At 36.8% G+C, this 15,650-nt stretch overlaps 7 protein-coding genes and 1 non-coding gene across 8 annotated transcripts; 5 read left to right on the forward strand and 3 right to left on the reverse strand.

Moving 5' to 3' along the window:
- Positions 1 to 2,419: 2,419 nt before the first annotated feature.
- Positions 2,420 to 3,061, forward strand: PHYBLDRAFT_151273 (hypothetical protein; the record flags this gene model as incomplete). The annotated part of the gene is made up of 1 exon (XM_018432645.1): positions 2,420 to 3,061. One exon carries the CDS (start codon positions 2,420 to 2,422, stop codon positions 3,059 to 3,061), a length of 642 nt encoding a protein of 213 aa, XP_018285786.1.
- A 105-nt stretch (positions 3,062 to 3,166) lies between these two features.
- PHYBLDRAFT_151274 (hypothetical protein) lies at positions 3,167 to 4,183 on the forward strand (the record flags this gene model as incomplete). Its single annotated transcript, XM_018432646.1, has 3 exons — positions 3,167 to 3,291; positions 3,343 to 3,982; positions 4,010 to 4,183. The coding sequence occupies 3 exons, from the start codon at positions 3,167 to 3,169 to the stop codon at positions 4,181 to 4,183; spliced, it is 939 nt and encodes a 312-aa protein (XP_018285787.1).
- A 461-nt stretch (positions 4,184 to 4,644) lies between these two features.
- On the reverse strand, positions 4,645 to 7,490 carry PHYBLDRAFT_151275 (hypothetical protein; the record flags this gene model as incomplete). The annotated part of the gene is made up of 4 exons (XM_018432647.1): positions 4,645 to 4,800; positions 4,943 to 5,170; positions 5,229 to 5,681; positions 7,365 to 7,490. The coding sequence occupies 4 exons, from the start codon at positions 7,488 to 7,490 to the stop codon at positions 4,645 to 4,647; spliced, it is 963 nt and encodes a 320-aa protein (XP_018285788.1).
- Positions 7,491 to 7,873: 383 nt separating this feature from the next.
- Positions 7,874 to 8,305, forward strand: PHYBLDRAFT_151276 (hypothetical protein; the record flags this gene model as incomplete). The annotated part of the gene is made up of 1 exon (XM_018432648.1): positions 7,874 to 8,305. The coding sequence occupies one exon, from the start codon at positions 7,874 to 7,876 to the stop codon at positions 8,303 to 8,305; it is 432 nt and encodes a 143-aa protein (XP_018285789.1).
- Positions 8,306 to 8,654: 349 nt separating this feature from the next.
- On the reverse strand, positions 8,655 to 9,776 carry PHYBLDRAFT_72160 (hypothetical protein; the record flags this gene model as incomplete). Its single annotated transcript, XM_018442608.1, has 4 exons — positions 8,655 to 8,828; positions 8,937 to 9,167; positions 9,249 to 9,493; positions 9,584 to 9,776. 4 exons carry the CDS (start codon positions 9,774 to 9,776, stop codon positions 8,655 to 8,657), a joined length of 843 nt encoding a protein of 280 aa, XP_018285790.1.
- An 847-nt stretch (positions 9,777 to 10,623) lies between these two features.
- Positions 10,624 to 12,603, forward strand: PHYBLDRAFT_151278 (hypothetical protein; the record flags this gene model as incomplete). The annotated part of the gene is made up of 4 exons (XM_018432649.1): positions 10,624 to 10,636; positions 10,811 to 11,095; positions 11,266 to 11,301; positions 11,534 to 12,603. The coding sequence occupies 4 exons, from the start codon at positions 10,624 to 10,626 to the stop codon at positions 12,601 to 12,603; spliced, it is 1,404 nt and encodes a 467-aa protein (XP_018285791.1).
- PHYBLDRAFT_t241 lies at positions 10,748 to 10,820 on the reverse strand. The gene has a single exon. It is a non-coding gene; the product is annotated as a tRNA-Thr (tRNA).
- A 1,877-nt stretch (positions 12,604 to 14,480) lies between the features above and the next one.
- On the forward strand, positions 14,481 to 15,524 carry PHYBLDRAFT_151280 (hypothetical protein; the record flags this gene model as incomplete). Its single annotated transcript, XM_018432650.1, has 1 exon — positions 14,481 to 15,524. The coding sequence occupies one exon, from the start codon at positions 14,481 to 14,483 to the stop codon at positions 15,522 to 15,524; it is 1,044 nt and encodes a 347-aa protein (XP_018285792.1).
- Positions 15,525 to 15,650: the final 126 nt, after the last annotated feature.

Genomic DNA, 15,650 nt, shown 5'->3' on the forward strand with positions numbered 1-15,650 from the left:
AGCCGACCATAGAGATGGTTATTACAAGCAATGGCGTCAAGCTTGTGGCATTGACAAGATCAATTGGTGGAGCTGGCACCAGCATGCACACAAGGAGTTTCGTCAGCAAGTTCAGACAGCAAAGCATTTGTCTTGGCATGCTTTTTGCCACTCAATGAACTTGGATTTCAACAAGGCCACGTCCAAGATAAAGCAGTTGAAACAGCGCAGGCAACCACAGCACTCATTTCAGCATGATGATGGCCCAGCAGTTGCGACAACAGTTATGTGTGACCATCTCGCATCAGCCTATAGTGGACACATACTTCCTGACATTCGACCTTCACCACCACTACTCAACACCTCTCTCATGCCTTTTTCCTCTGTTGACTCGCTATTCACCTCACCAGTGGTGGAGACCTGTATACAATTTATGCCTAACTGCAAGGCGCTGGGTTCTGACCACATCCATGCAGAAATGCTAAAGCCCATTTGGTCTCACATCTCACTTCTTCTTGCCTGTCTTTTTACTATTTGCTGGCAATGGTCATACACCCCTTCTCTCTGGTGCAATGCCCAAGTGTTTCCAATCTTTAAGAAGGGACACTGGAAAAATAGGGTAATTTTATCTATGGTGTAGGATACTATTATTTGTGGAGTGGTAGCTTAAATTTCCATCACTTTTGTCTTTTTTATTTTCGATGGCGATGATAATGCTCAGACTGTTTTATTGGATAAAAAAACGAGTTTACTCTTTTTTGTAAAAAATGTCTGCGAGATTTCGTTTTGGGACTTGTAACCATGTCACAGAGTCAATAGTTGTAGAGAACTTAAACCAAATGATATCTTTTTGAGTGAGATAATAAAGCTTTTTATTATTATAATATTTATTTATAAGTATGATGAGGTTAATGGTCGTGATATTACTACAAATATTTTTGTTGTATATGCTCTACAGCTAATAAAATGTACATGACAACATGTTTTAACAAAAGTGTGTATTATTGTATTTTAGGATGAGGTAATCAATTACTGTTTAGAGAACTGCCCATTTTAACAACCGGAATAAACTATGTCATTTTGGAAGCTGGTGTAATTTGGAAAGATATATATTAAATTGTGTTTCTGAACAATTTTCTATTCTTGTCAATTCTAAAGACTTAAAAAATAAAATATACACACACAATATGTTAAACAACAACAACAATTCAGAATGCAAGTGCTCTAAATGCTTTTCCAATAGCATGGGATTTGTTTTGGTGTCTACCCAAACACTCAGAAGACATGCACAATAGGATATTGTGAGACAATATCAGTCAGGATCTTCTTGTAAGTTCAAATTTAAGAAAATTATTATTGAGACAATTTTAATTAAATATTTATTTTCATATAATATAGCCTCAGTTGTAGAAGTAATGTCAAATGACAATGACATGGAGATTAACTTTGAAGACAATGTTGATACCAAAGATCAAGTTGAAGGTATGCATAGTATTTTTATTAAAGTTTTATAATCGTTTATAATATCTAATAATTTGATTCTTCTTTACTTAACAAAACAGCCGAAGACTTACCTCTTTTTGACATCGATTCCTTGTTTGATTCTGAAAGCGAAGATGAGGGTGTCATTGAAGCAACCATTTTGGATATTTCTGACAATGAATCTGATGATGTTAGAGGTTAGTACAAAAAGCACATATAAATCAATAAAGTCAACAAGTATTGATTTTTTTTTCAAATAGAACACTTTTCTTCATCCAATATACCAGTCGATCCTACTCATGCTTTCATTGCTTCTTTTGCTGCCTTCTTCATATCCAAATATGTTGTCAATTCTGGTGGTGCTGTTCTGTTAAAGTTTCTTAACGAAGTATTGGCACACTTTGGACAGTCTTTCCGTCTTCCCCTCAGTATAAACGGTGTCAACTCTATGACCAGTCTCAGCGACGTGACTCGAGGTGTCCAGCGGTTTGTTGCATGTGGCGATTGTAACAAAGTATATGAAGAGTCCGATGTTGTTCCAGAGTGCTGTAATTTTGAGAGACTCTCTGGTAGAGAATGTGGAAACGCTCTTTTCTTTGCAACATCAAGAGCCTTGACTATCCCCAAAAAGATCTACATGTATAACTCCATAATCAAAACATTGTCTATCCTTTTTTGCCGCCCTGGATTCGAAGACACCATCAACCATTGGAGAATCAGAGTGCAAGTTCCAGGCATGATGTTTGACATTTACGACGGTACGAAGTGGAACAGTCTGAAGGATAGCAATGGTTTACCGTTTGTGAATCATGAGCGCTCCATAATGCTTACCATGAACATTGATTGGTTTCAACCTTTCGATGAGGTCACTTACTCCTGTGGTGCAATATACCTTTGCATCAATAACTTGCCAAGATCGGAATGATACAAGAAGGAGAATGTTGTTCTCGTTGGTCTCATGCCAGGGCCCAAGGAAGCAAAGACAAGTGAGATCAATCACTACCTCTATCCCCTTGTCATGGAACACAACCAGTTGTATGGTGGTGTAGTGATGCCTACCATACAGTGCTCATCTGGTGCTCTTGTCCGTGCTGCCCTTCTTCTTGTTGCCTGCAACATCCCTGCTGCCCATAAGACTTGTGGGTTCATCTCTCATTCAAGCACTTGTGCATGCAATAAGTGCAACCAACAGTTCCCTCGCCTTCCAGACTCCAATGCTGTGGACTACTCTGGGTTTGTGTTTTCTGAGTGGGTGTCTCGCACTGATGCTGAAAACCGCTGTGATGCCAAGTTGTGGAGAATGGCCAGCAGTGATGCACAGAGAAAGAGATTGGAGAGGGAAAATGGTGTCCGATGGTCAGAATTGCATGATCTAGTTTACTTTAACCTCATGGAGTGCACTGTCATCAATCCGATGCACAACCTGTACCTTGGAACAGCAAAGAGGATAATAGAGAAATGGAGATCTTCAGGTCTCATCACAGATGCACACTTGGCCAAAATGCAGTTGGATGCTGACAAGCTTGTATTGCCAGAGGACTACATGCCATTAGAGACAAAGATCGGGCGTGGCTTCCCATTCATGAAGGCTGACAAGTGAAAGTCTTGATGCTTGGTGTACTCTTCTGTTCTCCTGCGTGGTTGTCTACCTGAAGCTCATCTTGGTAACTGGACAACATTTGTCAATGCATGTCAGTACCTCTCAATGCCAAGCATATTTATGGCTCACCTTGATGAAGCCCATCAATCTTTGGAGGCTTTCTGCAGAAAGTGCAAGAAATTGTATAAAGCCCCATTCCTTTTGCCAAACATGCATCTCCATCTTCATCTGTGAGAGACTGTACTGAACTTTGGCCCGGTTTATGGCTATTGGCTTTTTAGTTTCGAAAGATGCAATGGTATCTTGAAAAACTATGCAACAAATAGAAAACACGGGTTTGAGGAAATCTATATGAAGAAGTACCTTGAAGAAGCATATCAGGGAGATTTTATTCACCAAACTTTGCCAATAATTCGACCTGAGCATTCGGCAATCATCCTTGAACTCACTGCATCCACTGCCAATTCCATAGCCACTTCCACTTCCACTGCCATCTCAATTCAATTTGATATCAATGCTTTTCTTGATTCTCCTGAGATCAACTTTGATATCTTCAAGAGAAACGAGCCTTTGCCCCCTTCTGCACTTCCTTTAGCTCTAAAGGGGGAGATTTCTATGGATGAATCCGAGTATGAGCATTTGTTGGAATACTATTGCAAGACATACAATGATCAAACTCTTGTTCATTATTGTCAGGCTGGTCATTCCAATAATTTTGTTACCAATCTGATACAGAAGTTTGAATCAATCGATCTTTTCGGGCAAATCTACAAGAGCAAAATGAAGAATCAGCATGGGTCGTTCATGCAAGCCTTGTTTGAGACAAGTGATGGTAGAAGTATCAAGTCATATGCAGGCCAAATTCAGTACTTCTTTGTCAATACTGCTGCAAACTCGTTTGCTGGTTATGCGAGCCAGCATGTATTTGCATATATATGATGGTACAAGGAAGTTTTACTTCAGCCTAGAGCAGGAGAAGGAGTTGAGGTGAATGAGGTGGGGTTCGAAGATGACAGCATGAACAGCATTCTTCCAGTGCATAGAATCTGCTATCCAGTCGCAGCAGGTGACCACCTTGGTCTAGAAAGCAAAGTTCAGATGTGTGTAGTTCCTTTGCCATGAAAAATATATATTTAGATTCAAATACAAAAATAAAACACATATAAAAAAGAAATATTAATTAATACAGACTAATATATATAGCTGCACGTTTATTTTTTATTATTTCTATAAATTTTTGTTTGTACTTGGCATGCTATACATGCATCTGTATACATCATGCTAATCTATAAACATAAGCAAATAGAAAAAAGACTCTAAAATAGTTGGCAAGAAAAAAATAATTTATTTTGAAAAGCACCAATCTGGTAAAGTGACTGCCAAATTCTCGGGAATGCTTACTTCTTTCTCATAAGGGATGTGCTTTTTCAAGCTTTCTGAATTTTTCTTCAAACGGATAAGAGTAAGTTTATCAATAGTACTAATAAACGTCTGGAGCTAGTTTAAAGAATAAATAATATTAATAAAGTATTATTATTTTCTTTAAAACATAAATAGATATTTAACATTATCTCATCAGTTCTCTAGCTGGGACGATATGCCCGCACTTTGTTATCTCCATCCAACTCGCCATCAGATATCACATCAATAGAACGAATATTTCTGCAATCATATTGATTCATGCCCTCATGAATAGCCTCTGTGTATGTCTGGTACGTGATAATATGACGGTCAAGAAGCTACCAAAGAATATTATATTAAAATATTAAATCAATAGTAAATTAACTTTATTTTAAAACTTATGGTCTTCTTTCTGTTGCATCTTCTTCCAGCTTTATTTCTAGCCATAATCTTCTCTGCTGAGGTCCAGAAGACTCGCACTTGATTTTGGTAGTGATTCTTTATTATATTCATAATGACACTCTTTGACACATTTGTGCAACATCTTTGAGATCTCAGGTACTTGAAGAGAGCCAGTGCAAGTGGCTTGTTGTACTTATTACCATACGTTCCAGTCATTGACCATGCTGATCTATTATTATTTTCAGCAACTTTGAGTGGGTCTGTGCTAACAAAGTTTGGTTTCTTGATATAACTATTGATAAGTTGCTATAAAAATAGTATTAGATATATTAATCAGTAATGTTATTATTATCAATTTACTTACAGAAATCAAGAGATGATGTTTTGCTTCAAGGTCAAGATCATCATCCATAGAAGAAGAAGAATCCACTGGTACAGCAGAAGGCATCACGGAATTTTGGCTGGTCATTGCCTTTTTAATTTTGGCATTTGCAGTCATGAGCTGAAGGACCAAGTTCTTCAAAAATTCATTTGTCTTGTTGGACAAATCCAGGCCATTCTTCAAATGAGTTATTGCATCAGTCATTCCTTTTGCATTTTCTTGCAAGGATTGCATCGACACATTGTTGGCTGCCAACAAGATAAGGACGTGATCCATTGGGGTAACAGCGACTTGAACTTCAGGGGCTGTGTCAACTGCTACTTCTGGAGTTAGTGTATCAATTGGAGCAACAATACCTGCAATTGTGCTATTAAGAACAGCATTCATGCGTAGGTTGGGTTGGTGGGGAGCAGTAGGAATACACTTTGTCATTTTCTGTTAATAAAATAAATATTAATAATTTTCAACTAATATTGTACAATTCACTACACTCGTTATATCATATTTAAAATTCACATACTAGTAAAGAGGATAAGCGGTGCAGATTAACTCTCTACCTTTCATTTGATATTTAAGCACATCTCTCAACTGCTTAATCCACATTTAGACAACTTCTTTTCTAACTCAATGAGGCACAAAGTAGTATTTCAAGATGATGGTGGTCATCTTCTTTTGGAGTATTACTTTTTACAGCCCACATTTTGTCAGGGTCAAACTGGATTTTAAGACAAGTCTTTTTTTTTCCTTTTTTTCTTTTAACAACATTTATTATTGATATTTTCTTCGTTTCTCTTTTGCTTATTTTTTACAATTTCACTTATAATTTTTTCTTTCTTTTATAGCTCAATACCAAATATGTGTCTCTTTGTTTGGCTATACTCTGTCTGATATATCAAGGTAAGATATAATTCTCTTACAGATCTTTGTTACTCATTATATTGTTTGTCTAGCCATTGCTACTCATTTCCATTGAGTCTCATCATCTCTTAATCAAACATGATGGTAAGTTTTTTTCTTAAAAAATTCAAATTATTCGTTTGTCTTCCTCATAAATATATATTTATTTCTATTACGATTTATTAATTATGTCTGATATTATGCAGGAAGATGTATAATCAGTAATATTTGGTAAGTTAACTACAATATATTTAATAAATATGCCTTTACTACACACAATATTAATAATTATTCATTTTTAGAATATATCTCTATTCAAAGACTACTGGTATTGTCTTGATAATTCTGAAGAACATGTTTATATCAATTTTATGTCAAGTCTTCTCTGTCTTGTAAGTATTTATGAAGAAATTTCAATTTAAATCATTTGCTAATTCTTCTTTTCTATTAATCATTTTTTAATAGCATTCCTGCTATTAAAGTATGTATTCCATGTCTACTTCCAGAAGGCTTTAAATTATATATAGCAAGCAAGAAGTATTAGCAATTATAATAGCTATAGTATCAAAACTGTTGCGAAATTAGGATTTTTATCTAGAAAAGATTTTCCTGTCAAATAAACCAAAATTGAACAAAAAATGTATAATTCAATGTTTTTCTAAAAAAATAAATAAAAGTAAAATAAATAAACAAACCAAAGAGGCTTGTTTATAAAAATCTACCCATGCTTTGTTTCTCTTTTCCATTATAAAAAAACCTAGTTTCATTGCTTTTGTATATATAAAAAACCTAGTTTCATCACTTTGAACATGTATAAAAAACCAACTATCATCATTTCTTTATATTGTAAAAAACCTACAATCATCTCTTTGATAGTTTTTAAAGCATTTTTGCAGCCAATAAAAAAACCTGGTAAAAATAATAATATGGGACGCTAGCTCTTTATAGACCTCAAAATATAACACATAAAGAGATATACTCAATAGGAGTAAAGCGTAACTACAATATTTATTCAGTTTCCATAGTTTGCAGACTGATAATCGTTCTACATTGGGTTTTCATGTACCCATTGTTATGATGATACGCATCAGCACCATAGATGATATCGTATCATTGCTCAAAATGATATATCACAAAAATTGTGATGATATTGACTCAATCATCTACATTTTTGGTACATTTGATCCAGATGAAATTACCCTATTTTTCCAGTGCCAGAACGTTGCAGATGCAACCAATGGCTTGCAAAGAAGTATCAGCTTGGGTGTTGGCAGAAGCATCCATTCTGCTCAAGTTGGTCTGAGCAGACAAAACCGGAGATTTGCCATTGAAGTGTTTGGAAGACATGGTGGTGTTTTTGTTATAGGGTGTAAAAGAAAAAGAGTTCACTGTAAAAAATGTTATATTTTTAGAAAAACAAAGAAAAACAAAGTGCAGACAAGAAGTATGGTGAGACTTTGTTTATTCATGAAAAAAGAGATCACCTTCTATTGCTATTTGCTATGTAAGTTTATATAGATGTTGCGTGTATATTTAGGATAATGATATGAGTATATCATGTGATGTCTGTTTTCTTATATCATAGATAATATATTGTTAAGTTATTACCCATGCTCTTGTTTGAGTGATTAGTGATGTTGACTAAGGTGTGTGACCTTGTTATTGGTATATTCTTTATTTAATGATAGTGTGAGAAATAATGTATAATTTATACTGGTCGCTTATTTAATATGTCTTTGTCTTATTGTTTGTGCGCTCTATTTGAATCCATGATTATGTTGGATACAACAGTCAGCAATGAGATCAGTTCTCAGAGAGAGGTCGTTGTCCAAAGCAATAGTGAAAGCAGCACCTCCGAGCACTCTGACGCCAGTGCGTACAGTGGCAAAAGACAGTCTAAATTCTTTGGCAAAATTGTGAAGAACATGGCAAAAAGATCAGTTAAGAGCATAGAGGATATTGGGCATGGTATAAAAGAGTTTAATGATGCCCAGATATCGCTCTTAGAATCAAAGTATGAGGAAGAGCTCAAGAACCTGAAGGAGAAAATGCAAAAAGAGTTTCAATGCAAGCAGCAGGTAAAAAGAGTGATCCTTATGGCAAAAATATTTGACTGGTCTGAGGAGAAGACTAAGAATGAATTAGAAGAGGTATATAATTAATACCTTAATTAATAAATTGTATTTCTTCTATTTATACTATGCATTTAATTTATATATATATTTATATACAAATTCTCAGAACTAATATTATTTTATTTAAAAAAATGTAAATGCATGTAGACTATATAAAAATACTATCATTAAAGCAGACAAAATTGATCTTCTACTTACGTCTTCAAAATAGTTCAGTAATAAAATATTAAAGAAAGAGAAGAGCATAAATAATAACAAAATATCTATTTACTTACAGCTGTCAAATGCCAAAAAGTGAGATCTATCTAATAGATATAAAAGCTAATATGTCTGTTTTTTTAATGTATTTAGAATGATCAAAGTTTATTTTCTTTATTCAAGAAGATTTATTCTTCTCTTTTGACATTACAACATGTTGTGTCTGGATCCATCTTGTATTTCCGTCTATAATCTGGGATCCATCTACTACACCAGACTCCTCTGAATATTCTGTCTTCCGCAGGCGTGCAACTTCAGATTTCTCTCTATCTTCCCATCGACGTTTGGCTTTCTGAGACCATTTGTCATCATCTTGACATATCAGAAAATTGTTCAAGACTACGCAAACCCAAATTTATGCATTAACCTTTACAATGTCTTTCTTTCTTTTTATCCTTACAGGGATTGATTTGAGATAGTAGAATCTCTCTTTCAAGATTCCAAATGCATGCTCAATTTTTACTTGCATGCTTGAGATCTTGGTGTTGAACTCTTGGTCTGCTAATGAGAGTTCACTGTTTCTTGGCTTCTTTTTAATTGGAACAATATAGTTTGTAGCCTTGTACCCCACGTCTGCCAACACGTACTCGTCATCAGAAAAGAATTGCTCTGGGAATTTTCCAAGCTCACACTCAGACAAAGTACACATATCATGCGAACTTCCAAAGAAACCGGTTGACATGTATCAGATTATGTATCTATGATCACACACTGCGACATTGTTTACACAGTAAGCAGATCTGTGACTGAAAAACTGCTCTGGCTTCCATGATAGTGCTTTTGCCAACTTAAATAAGCATCCATCAAGATATCTAACAAGGTTTGGAAATCCTAATAGATATTCATTTGCTCGTTTTATCTCTGCTTTCTCAGATTTGGTTGGCCAATAAATGAATTTGTGCTCCAAAGAGAGAATTACTTTAAAGAATCTGATTGTTATATTCTCGATAGAGCCCTCTATTTGTTTTTATTGTAGGAAACAGATGAATAAATTTGCTTTTGTATATGTGGGTAAACAGTTATAGAATATTATTCTGAGTCACTTACTTCCTATTCCAGAATGTCTTGCCAAATGGTCACTTGACAAAGAATTACCATTTGATCCTAATCGGTCAAGAACAATGGAAATCTGTAGTCTAACATCGATCGAGTAAAATCCTGACAATTGTTGGTAAAGTTCATGGATTTTTACAAGATCATACAGCTTATAAAAAGAGCTCTTCCTCACAAGCAATGCCATTAGAGTCAGATAACATCTTGATCATCTTCTTCAGTGTGTGTTGAGTGATAGCTGCAGATGCACCAAAAGTTGATTTTGCAAGTATATTTATTAGAGTATGCGGCATTTTTTTAAGATAATAAGTAAAAGAGTAATATATTTCTCACTTTTATATATGCTAGTATTTAATTATAGCAAGTATATATGCTTTAAATTGTCATTTGCTATTTAAGTGTAATGCAACCAGAAGGGATGCATGATATTATCATGCAAGTAGCATCAGACAAAAACTGGCCAATCATAGTCATTGATTAATTTTGCCCTTTTTTTGCTCTTTTTTTGAACTTTTAGTCTGTCCACACCAACTATTCAAAACATATTGGATCAATTGTCTTTCACTTATATCTTTTGACAAAAACATGGTATTAAATATAAAATAATTATTTTTTTAATAATCTTAAAAAAAAATTCAAAGTACTTTTTAATACTGCTTTTTTTTGTTTGACCCAGATATAATAAAGTTTGACTATCCAGGTGACTGCTCTCAGTTTTGAGATTTTAAAGGTTTTCACAGTCATGTCAGAGTTGACATCGATAACCAAAATTGGGATTTATAAGCAACCAGTAATAGTTGACTTTTTAGGATAAAAGATCTTGACTTTGCTAATTGGTCTTTCACATATGTTTTAGATGTTTAAGACGGTGAATATACTTGTAGAAGATATTACTAGACAACAAGCATCTAAGACATATTATTGTAGCTATTCTTTTAGCCAGAAATCAATTATCATTTTGTATAAATAGACAAGAAATACATTTAATAAAAAGACATCTTTATTCTTATCTAAAAACTATTCCTAAAAACTTAATGATTCCCAGTGGTATTGATTCTGCGACTTAGTTATAAGTGCCAGAAAAGAAATGTCAGATCAGGACTTGACAATAATAATATTATAACAAAATAATACTTCTTTTCAAAAAAAACTACTTATTGCCTTCTGCCAGAATTGAACTGGCGACCTTCTGCTTACTAGGCAGACGCTCTGCCAACTGAGCCAAGAAGGCATGGTTGCCAGGCAAACCAAAAAAATGTCCTTGTGGATCAAATCACACCTCACGCCGCCATTTGTTGAATTGCCCACTTGTTCCTGCAACACTATTTGAACAGTTGCCTCAATCTGACCATGACCAGATACACAGAATTGATTTTGCCATCACATCCTTACCTTTGTCATCTCAAGAACCGCGACCTGCATACTGGATACCACTGATGACTATTCTCTGGCACATGGATGTTATATGTAATCCTGATGGTGACTATTCACATGAGACTGAACATGGTGCTCTTTGGATATAATTTAGAATTTTTCTTTTCTTTCATAGCTCTCCACTTTTCATTGTTCTTTACTCTCTTTATCTCTCTTCTATCTCTTTTGTTCTTTGCTGTCTGAAAAGTTCTTTGTTCTGCAATTCTGTCTCCTCCCTTTCACTGTTACAACTATTTTCACAGCTGCAAAGTGGAGAGCAGGTTCAGCCATTGAAGCTAGTATGATTTGATCTTCTCTTTTCCCTCTCTTTTTTTTGTCTTTTGTGATCCCTTGGGACTTTTTTATATCTTTTTTTTGTACTTTGGAGGCTATATGATCTATAGATCGCCAGCAATATCTCCTTTAATAAAATATAATCTTTAACCTGAGCCAAGAAGGCAAGGCTCTTTCGCTTAAGCATTTTATTTGCCTGGTTCCACAATTTTATTTTTGACGAATCCACATATAAAGTGTATCCATCCATCAACATCTTTACGCAAAATGATCCATCCATCACGAAAAACATACCCCCATTGCCAAAAGTAGTGCAGTCCTTGTCCTTGGTATCTCAGCTGTCAGCAAAAAAAAATTCAGCTCAATCAGACAACATCATGCCATCTGCATTCTCAATCCCAATGGCCAATTTGCAAATCGGCAACATGCAGGGATTACCAACCGAGCTTACCTCATTCCTGACGACATTGCAGGCACAAATCATGAATGTGCAAAACAGAACCGACCAGTTGGAGCGACTTGCAGCAGAGAATGCAAGACTAACCACTGAATTAGACTATGCTAGAACAACAATTGCTAATCTGCAGAAGCAATTAGGATCTCAGAGTGCACCTGAAAAAAACTTTTCAGAAATTTCACTTTCGAACTCAGCCGGCGTGGTAGATCCTCATATCAACAACAAAGAATCAGGTCTGGAAGCCTCCACTTGGGCTAGTAAAGCCAGTGTTTCTCTTCCTGCAATTGCACCAAAAGTGCCTACTGTTCCCTCTGCTCGCCGAATTGCAGCTTCTGTCCGTATGTTTGCTCTTCCCTCTGGTCCTTCGGGTTATGAATATGTTTATATTCCAAGATCAAGACGCCTTAAGCACAAAGAAGTCCGTTCCTCTCTCCGCACTCTTGGTGTGGATTCTTCTCGACTTTTGGACATTAACTTCCCAGCCAGAGGTGTCATTGGCATCCTTGTTCATGTCCAGTATGCTGATACATTTAAGGCCAAACTGACAACTGCTTCCGTTGAGATTTTGGACGCATTTGATCCACTTGACCCTGATAATGTTGCTGATCCCAAGTATGCATCTCTGTCCACTCATGAACTTGCCAACACTGCTGCCATGCTTCACTATGATAGATGTCTTCAGGCCCTCCAGTTCTTGCGCCCTCATGTTGCTATCCCAGTTGGTCACTTCTTTTGTGAGGAAGGGTGGATCAGTGAAGATGAAATACCCACATGCATCACTCTTACCAATGCCACTGGTGGGTCATTGTTCAAATGTCAGTGCAGCTCATCAGTCACTATGTCTGAATGAGTAATCTCAATATCGGATTATGGAATGCCAATGGCCTGCAACCCAGAGCCATTCATGATACCCTTCAACACTGTCAATCCTTACATATGCTCTTCATTACAGAAACATGGCTTCTCTCTCCCTCACATCTTCCCACATCATGGTCACAAATCCACTTGTATGGTTCTCCTGTAGCTGGCACCTATAGGGGCTCTATGGGTGTTTCTGTTCTCATATCACCTCACTGTCCTTATGCTGTCACTCAAATACCTATGCCCTCCAAATATGCTCTGGCTGTCAAAATTGGCTCACTCAGAATTGTATGCTTATATCTTCCACCAAATATGCCCACTCATGATGTCCTACATGTACTCTCTTCCATTCCTTTAACACATGATACCATTCTTTGTGGAGACTTCAATGCAAGACTTGGCTCTGTTACTGGTGACTATGCATCAAATTCTCGTGGACTGGCACTATGTTCTTGGATAGAAGAGAGATCTCTATCAGTTGTAAATGCAGATCTTGCACCTTGCATACCAACATATATTTCTTTCCGCAACAATTATGAAATCAGCAGTATTATTGACCTCTTTATAACTAATATGCCACTCATCAATCCTTCTCTTCATATTGCTACTGACTTGTCTCTTGGATCAGATCATTGCCTTTTATCACTTTCCTTTACCTATGATCTACAGCACTCTACCAATATGCCACCACCATTACGCAAGACATGGAACCTCTCACGCCTTAATGAACCTGATGTCCATGCTCTTTATGCTCATACCTTCAATCAAAACTCGACCTCCCTACTTTCTACCTTGCAAGACATTGTACAGAATCCACCACTCACTAGACCCAACATTGATGCTATCACTGATGAGTTCAATTCACTCATTTATGACTCATTAAATAGCTCAATTGGACATCGACCCTCTCGCCCAAATCATTGGAAATCCTTCTGGAATGTAGCTTTGCAAACAGCAGCAGATCGTCGTAACCAATGTTACAAAAAATGGCGCCTAGCAATAGGTATTGACAAAGTTGTTTGGTGGACTAAACACAAGCATGCACAGGCCGAATTCCAATCTCACGTCCAGCAAGCAAAACGTCAGTCTTGGCATGTCTTTTGTCAGTCTATGGAACGTGACTTCAGCAAAGCAACATCAAAGATAAAGCAGTTAAAACGCCGTAGACAGCCACAACATACTTTCCAGCATAATAATGGACCAGCCGTAGCAGCAGCAACAATGTGTGACTATTTGGCAACAGTATATAGTGGACATATACTTCCAGCAACCCGACCACCAGCACCAATGACCACTTGTAACAGTGTGCCTTTTGCCTCTGATGACTCTCCATTTAACTCATCAATTGTGGAGGAATTCATGCAATTTATGCCTAACCGCAAAGCACCAGGGCCTGATCATATCAGAGCTGAAATACTAAAACCTATCAAATCACTTATCTCATCTGTTCTTGCTTTGTTATTTACAGTTTGCTGGCAATGGTCATATGTCCCAAGTCTTTGGCGCCAAGCACAAGTTTTCCCCATATTCAAGAAGGGTAGTCCAACAGACCCAGCTAACTACTGGCCAATCTCCTTGACTTCTGTACTGCGTAAGCTTTTTGAAATGTGTATAGCCCCCCAGTTGCACAAGTACTCTCCTCCATTAGATGTGGCTCAAGGTGGTTTTCGTCCTTGCTGTGATGCTTTGGATCAAGTTCTCTGTCTCCATGATCTGATGAAAGCCTATTATCACCATCATAAGCACTATCCTGTTGTTGCATTTCTAGATATTAAGGCTGTCTATGATACAGTAGATCAACGAATCATCTGGCATGCTTTACAATAACGTTGCACTCTGCCGGCCCTTTTGGGTCTCTTTATTAACATGTTTAACAATGTCTTTATCTCTGTCCTTCTGGATAACTTTTCTTCACACTCGTTCTCACCTGCCACTGGGGCTCTCCAAGATTCTGTCCTCAGTCTACATCTTTATTCAATATATATCAACTCTCTGCCCCCATTGCTCTGCACAGTTACCCAATCCCACACTACAACACATGTTCCATCACTCTCTCCTACCTCATTGGATGCATATAATGCTCTTCTTGCTCCTTCAAGTGTGGATGGCTTTGAACATATTCATTTCTCAACACCCATCAATTCTCTGCTCTTTGCCGACGATGTAGCTATTTTTGGTTCTCTTTCAGACGTTCAGGCCATGCTAGACCTTGCTGCAGACCACTCTCTTACTCTTGGATATCGATGGAGCCCCACCAAATGTGAAGTTATATATCCCAAAACACGTGCAAGCTTGCCAGTTCCTCTTCTTCTATATGGTCAAGTTCTCTCTGCCACTGACCAGTTCATTTATCTGGGTGTTCCTTTTGCCAATAAGGGCATTTCTTCCAAGTCTATTACCACTCATAGACGTTCTGGTACACTTGCTACAATGGCAACCCTAAACTCTGTTGGTGCTTGTTGTTCTGCTTTTTCTCTGCTACTCAGTTCACGACTGTATAAGACTTTTGTTTGCCCAAAGTTTGAATATGGTGTAGCTATTTTCACTCTGCTGAAGCAAGATATTAAAGTTCTGGAGTCCATTCAAGATAAGTGTCTTCGCATGATTGTTGGGGGGCATGCCACGTCCTCCACAATTGTGTTAAAGCATATCTGCAATCTACCAAGTATGAAGTTCCGTGCCAATGCTCTTATTAGCAAGTTCTGTATAAGATCACGCTTTTTGCCAGCCCAGTGCCTCCTGTCTCTTTTGCACCATCATCATATTATCTACTCTTCACTAGTCTCCTTGAGAAAAACTCATCTTCTGTCCAATCTCCCTCCAACACTCAAACTTCGAAGCCCTAGTTCCATAAAAAATCATTTTGAAAGCATTAGAGAAGCTGGATTTGCAATCTTCACTGCAAAATGAGGGTGGATTTGGTCGAATTTTATTTTTTGAATTTTGGTAAAATTTGGAAAAATATTTCAAACACCATCATTTTTCAATATATTTTTTTCTTGAGATGTGAATTCGCAATTTTTTTTGATTATATTA

This window comes from Phycomyces blakesleeanus, assembly GCF_001638985.1.
Source record: "Phycomyces blakesleeanus NRRL 1555(-) unplaced genomic scaffold PHYBLscaffold_28, whole genome shotgun sequence".
Taxonomy (NCBI): Eukaryota; Fungi; Mucoromycota; class Mucoromycetes; order Mucorales; family Phycomycetaceae; genus Phycomyces; species Phycomyces blakesleeanus.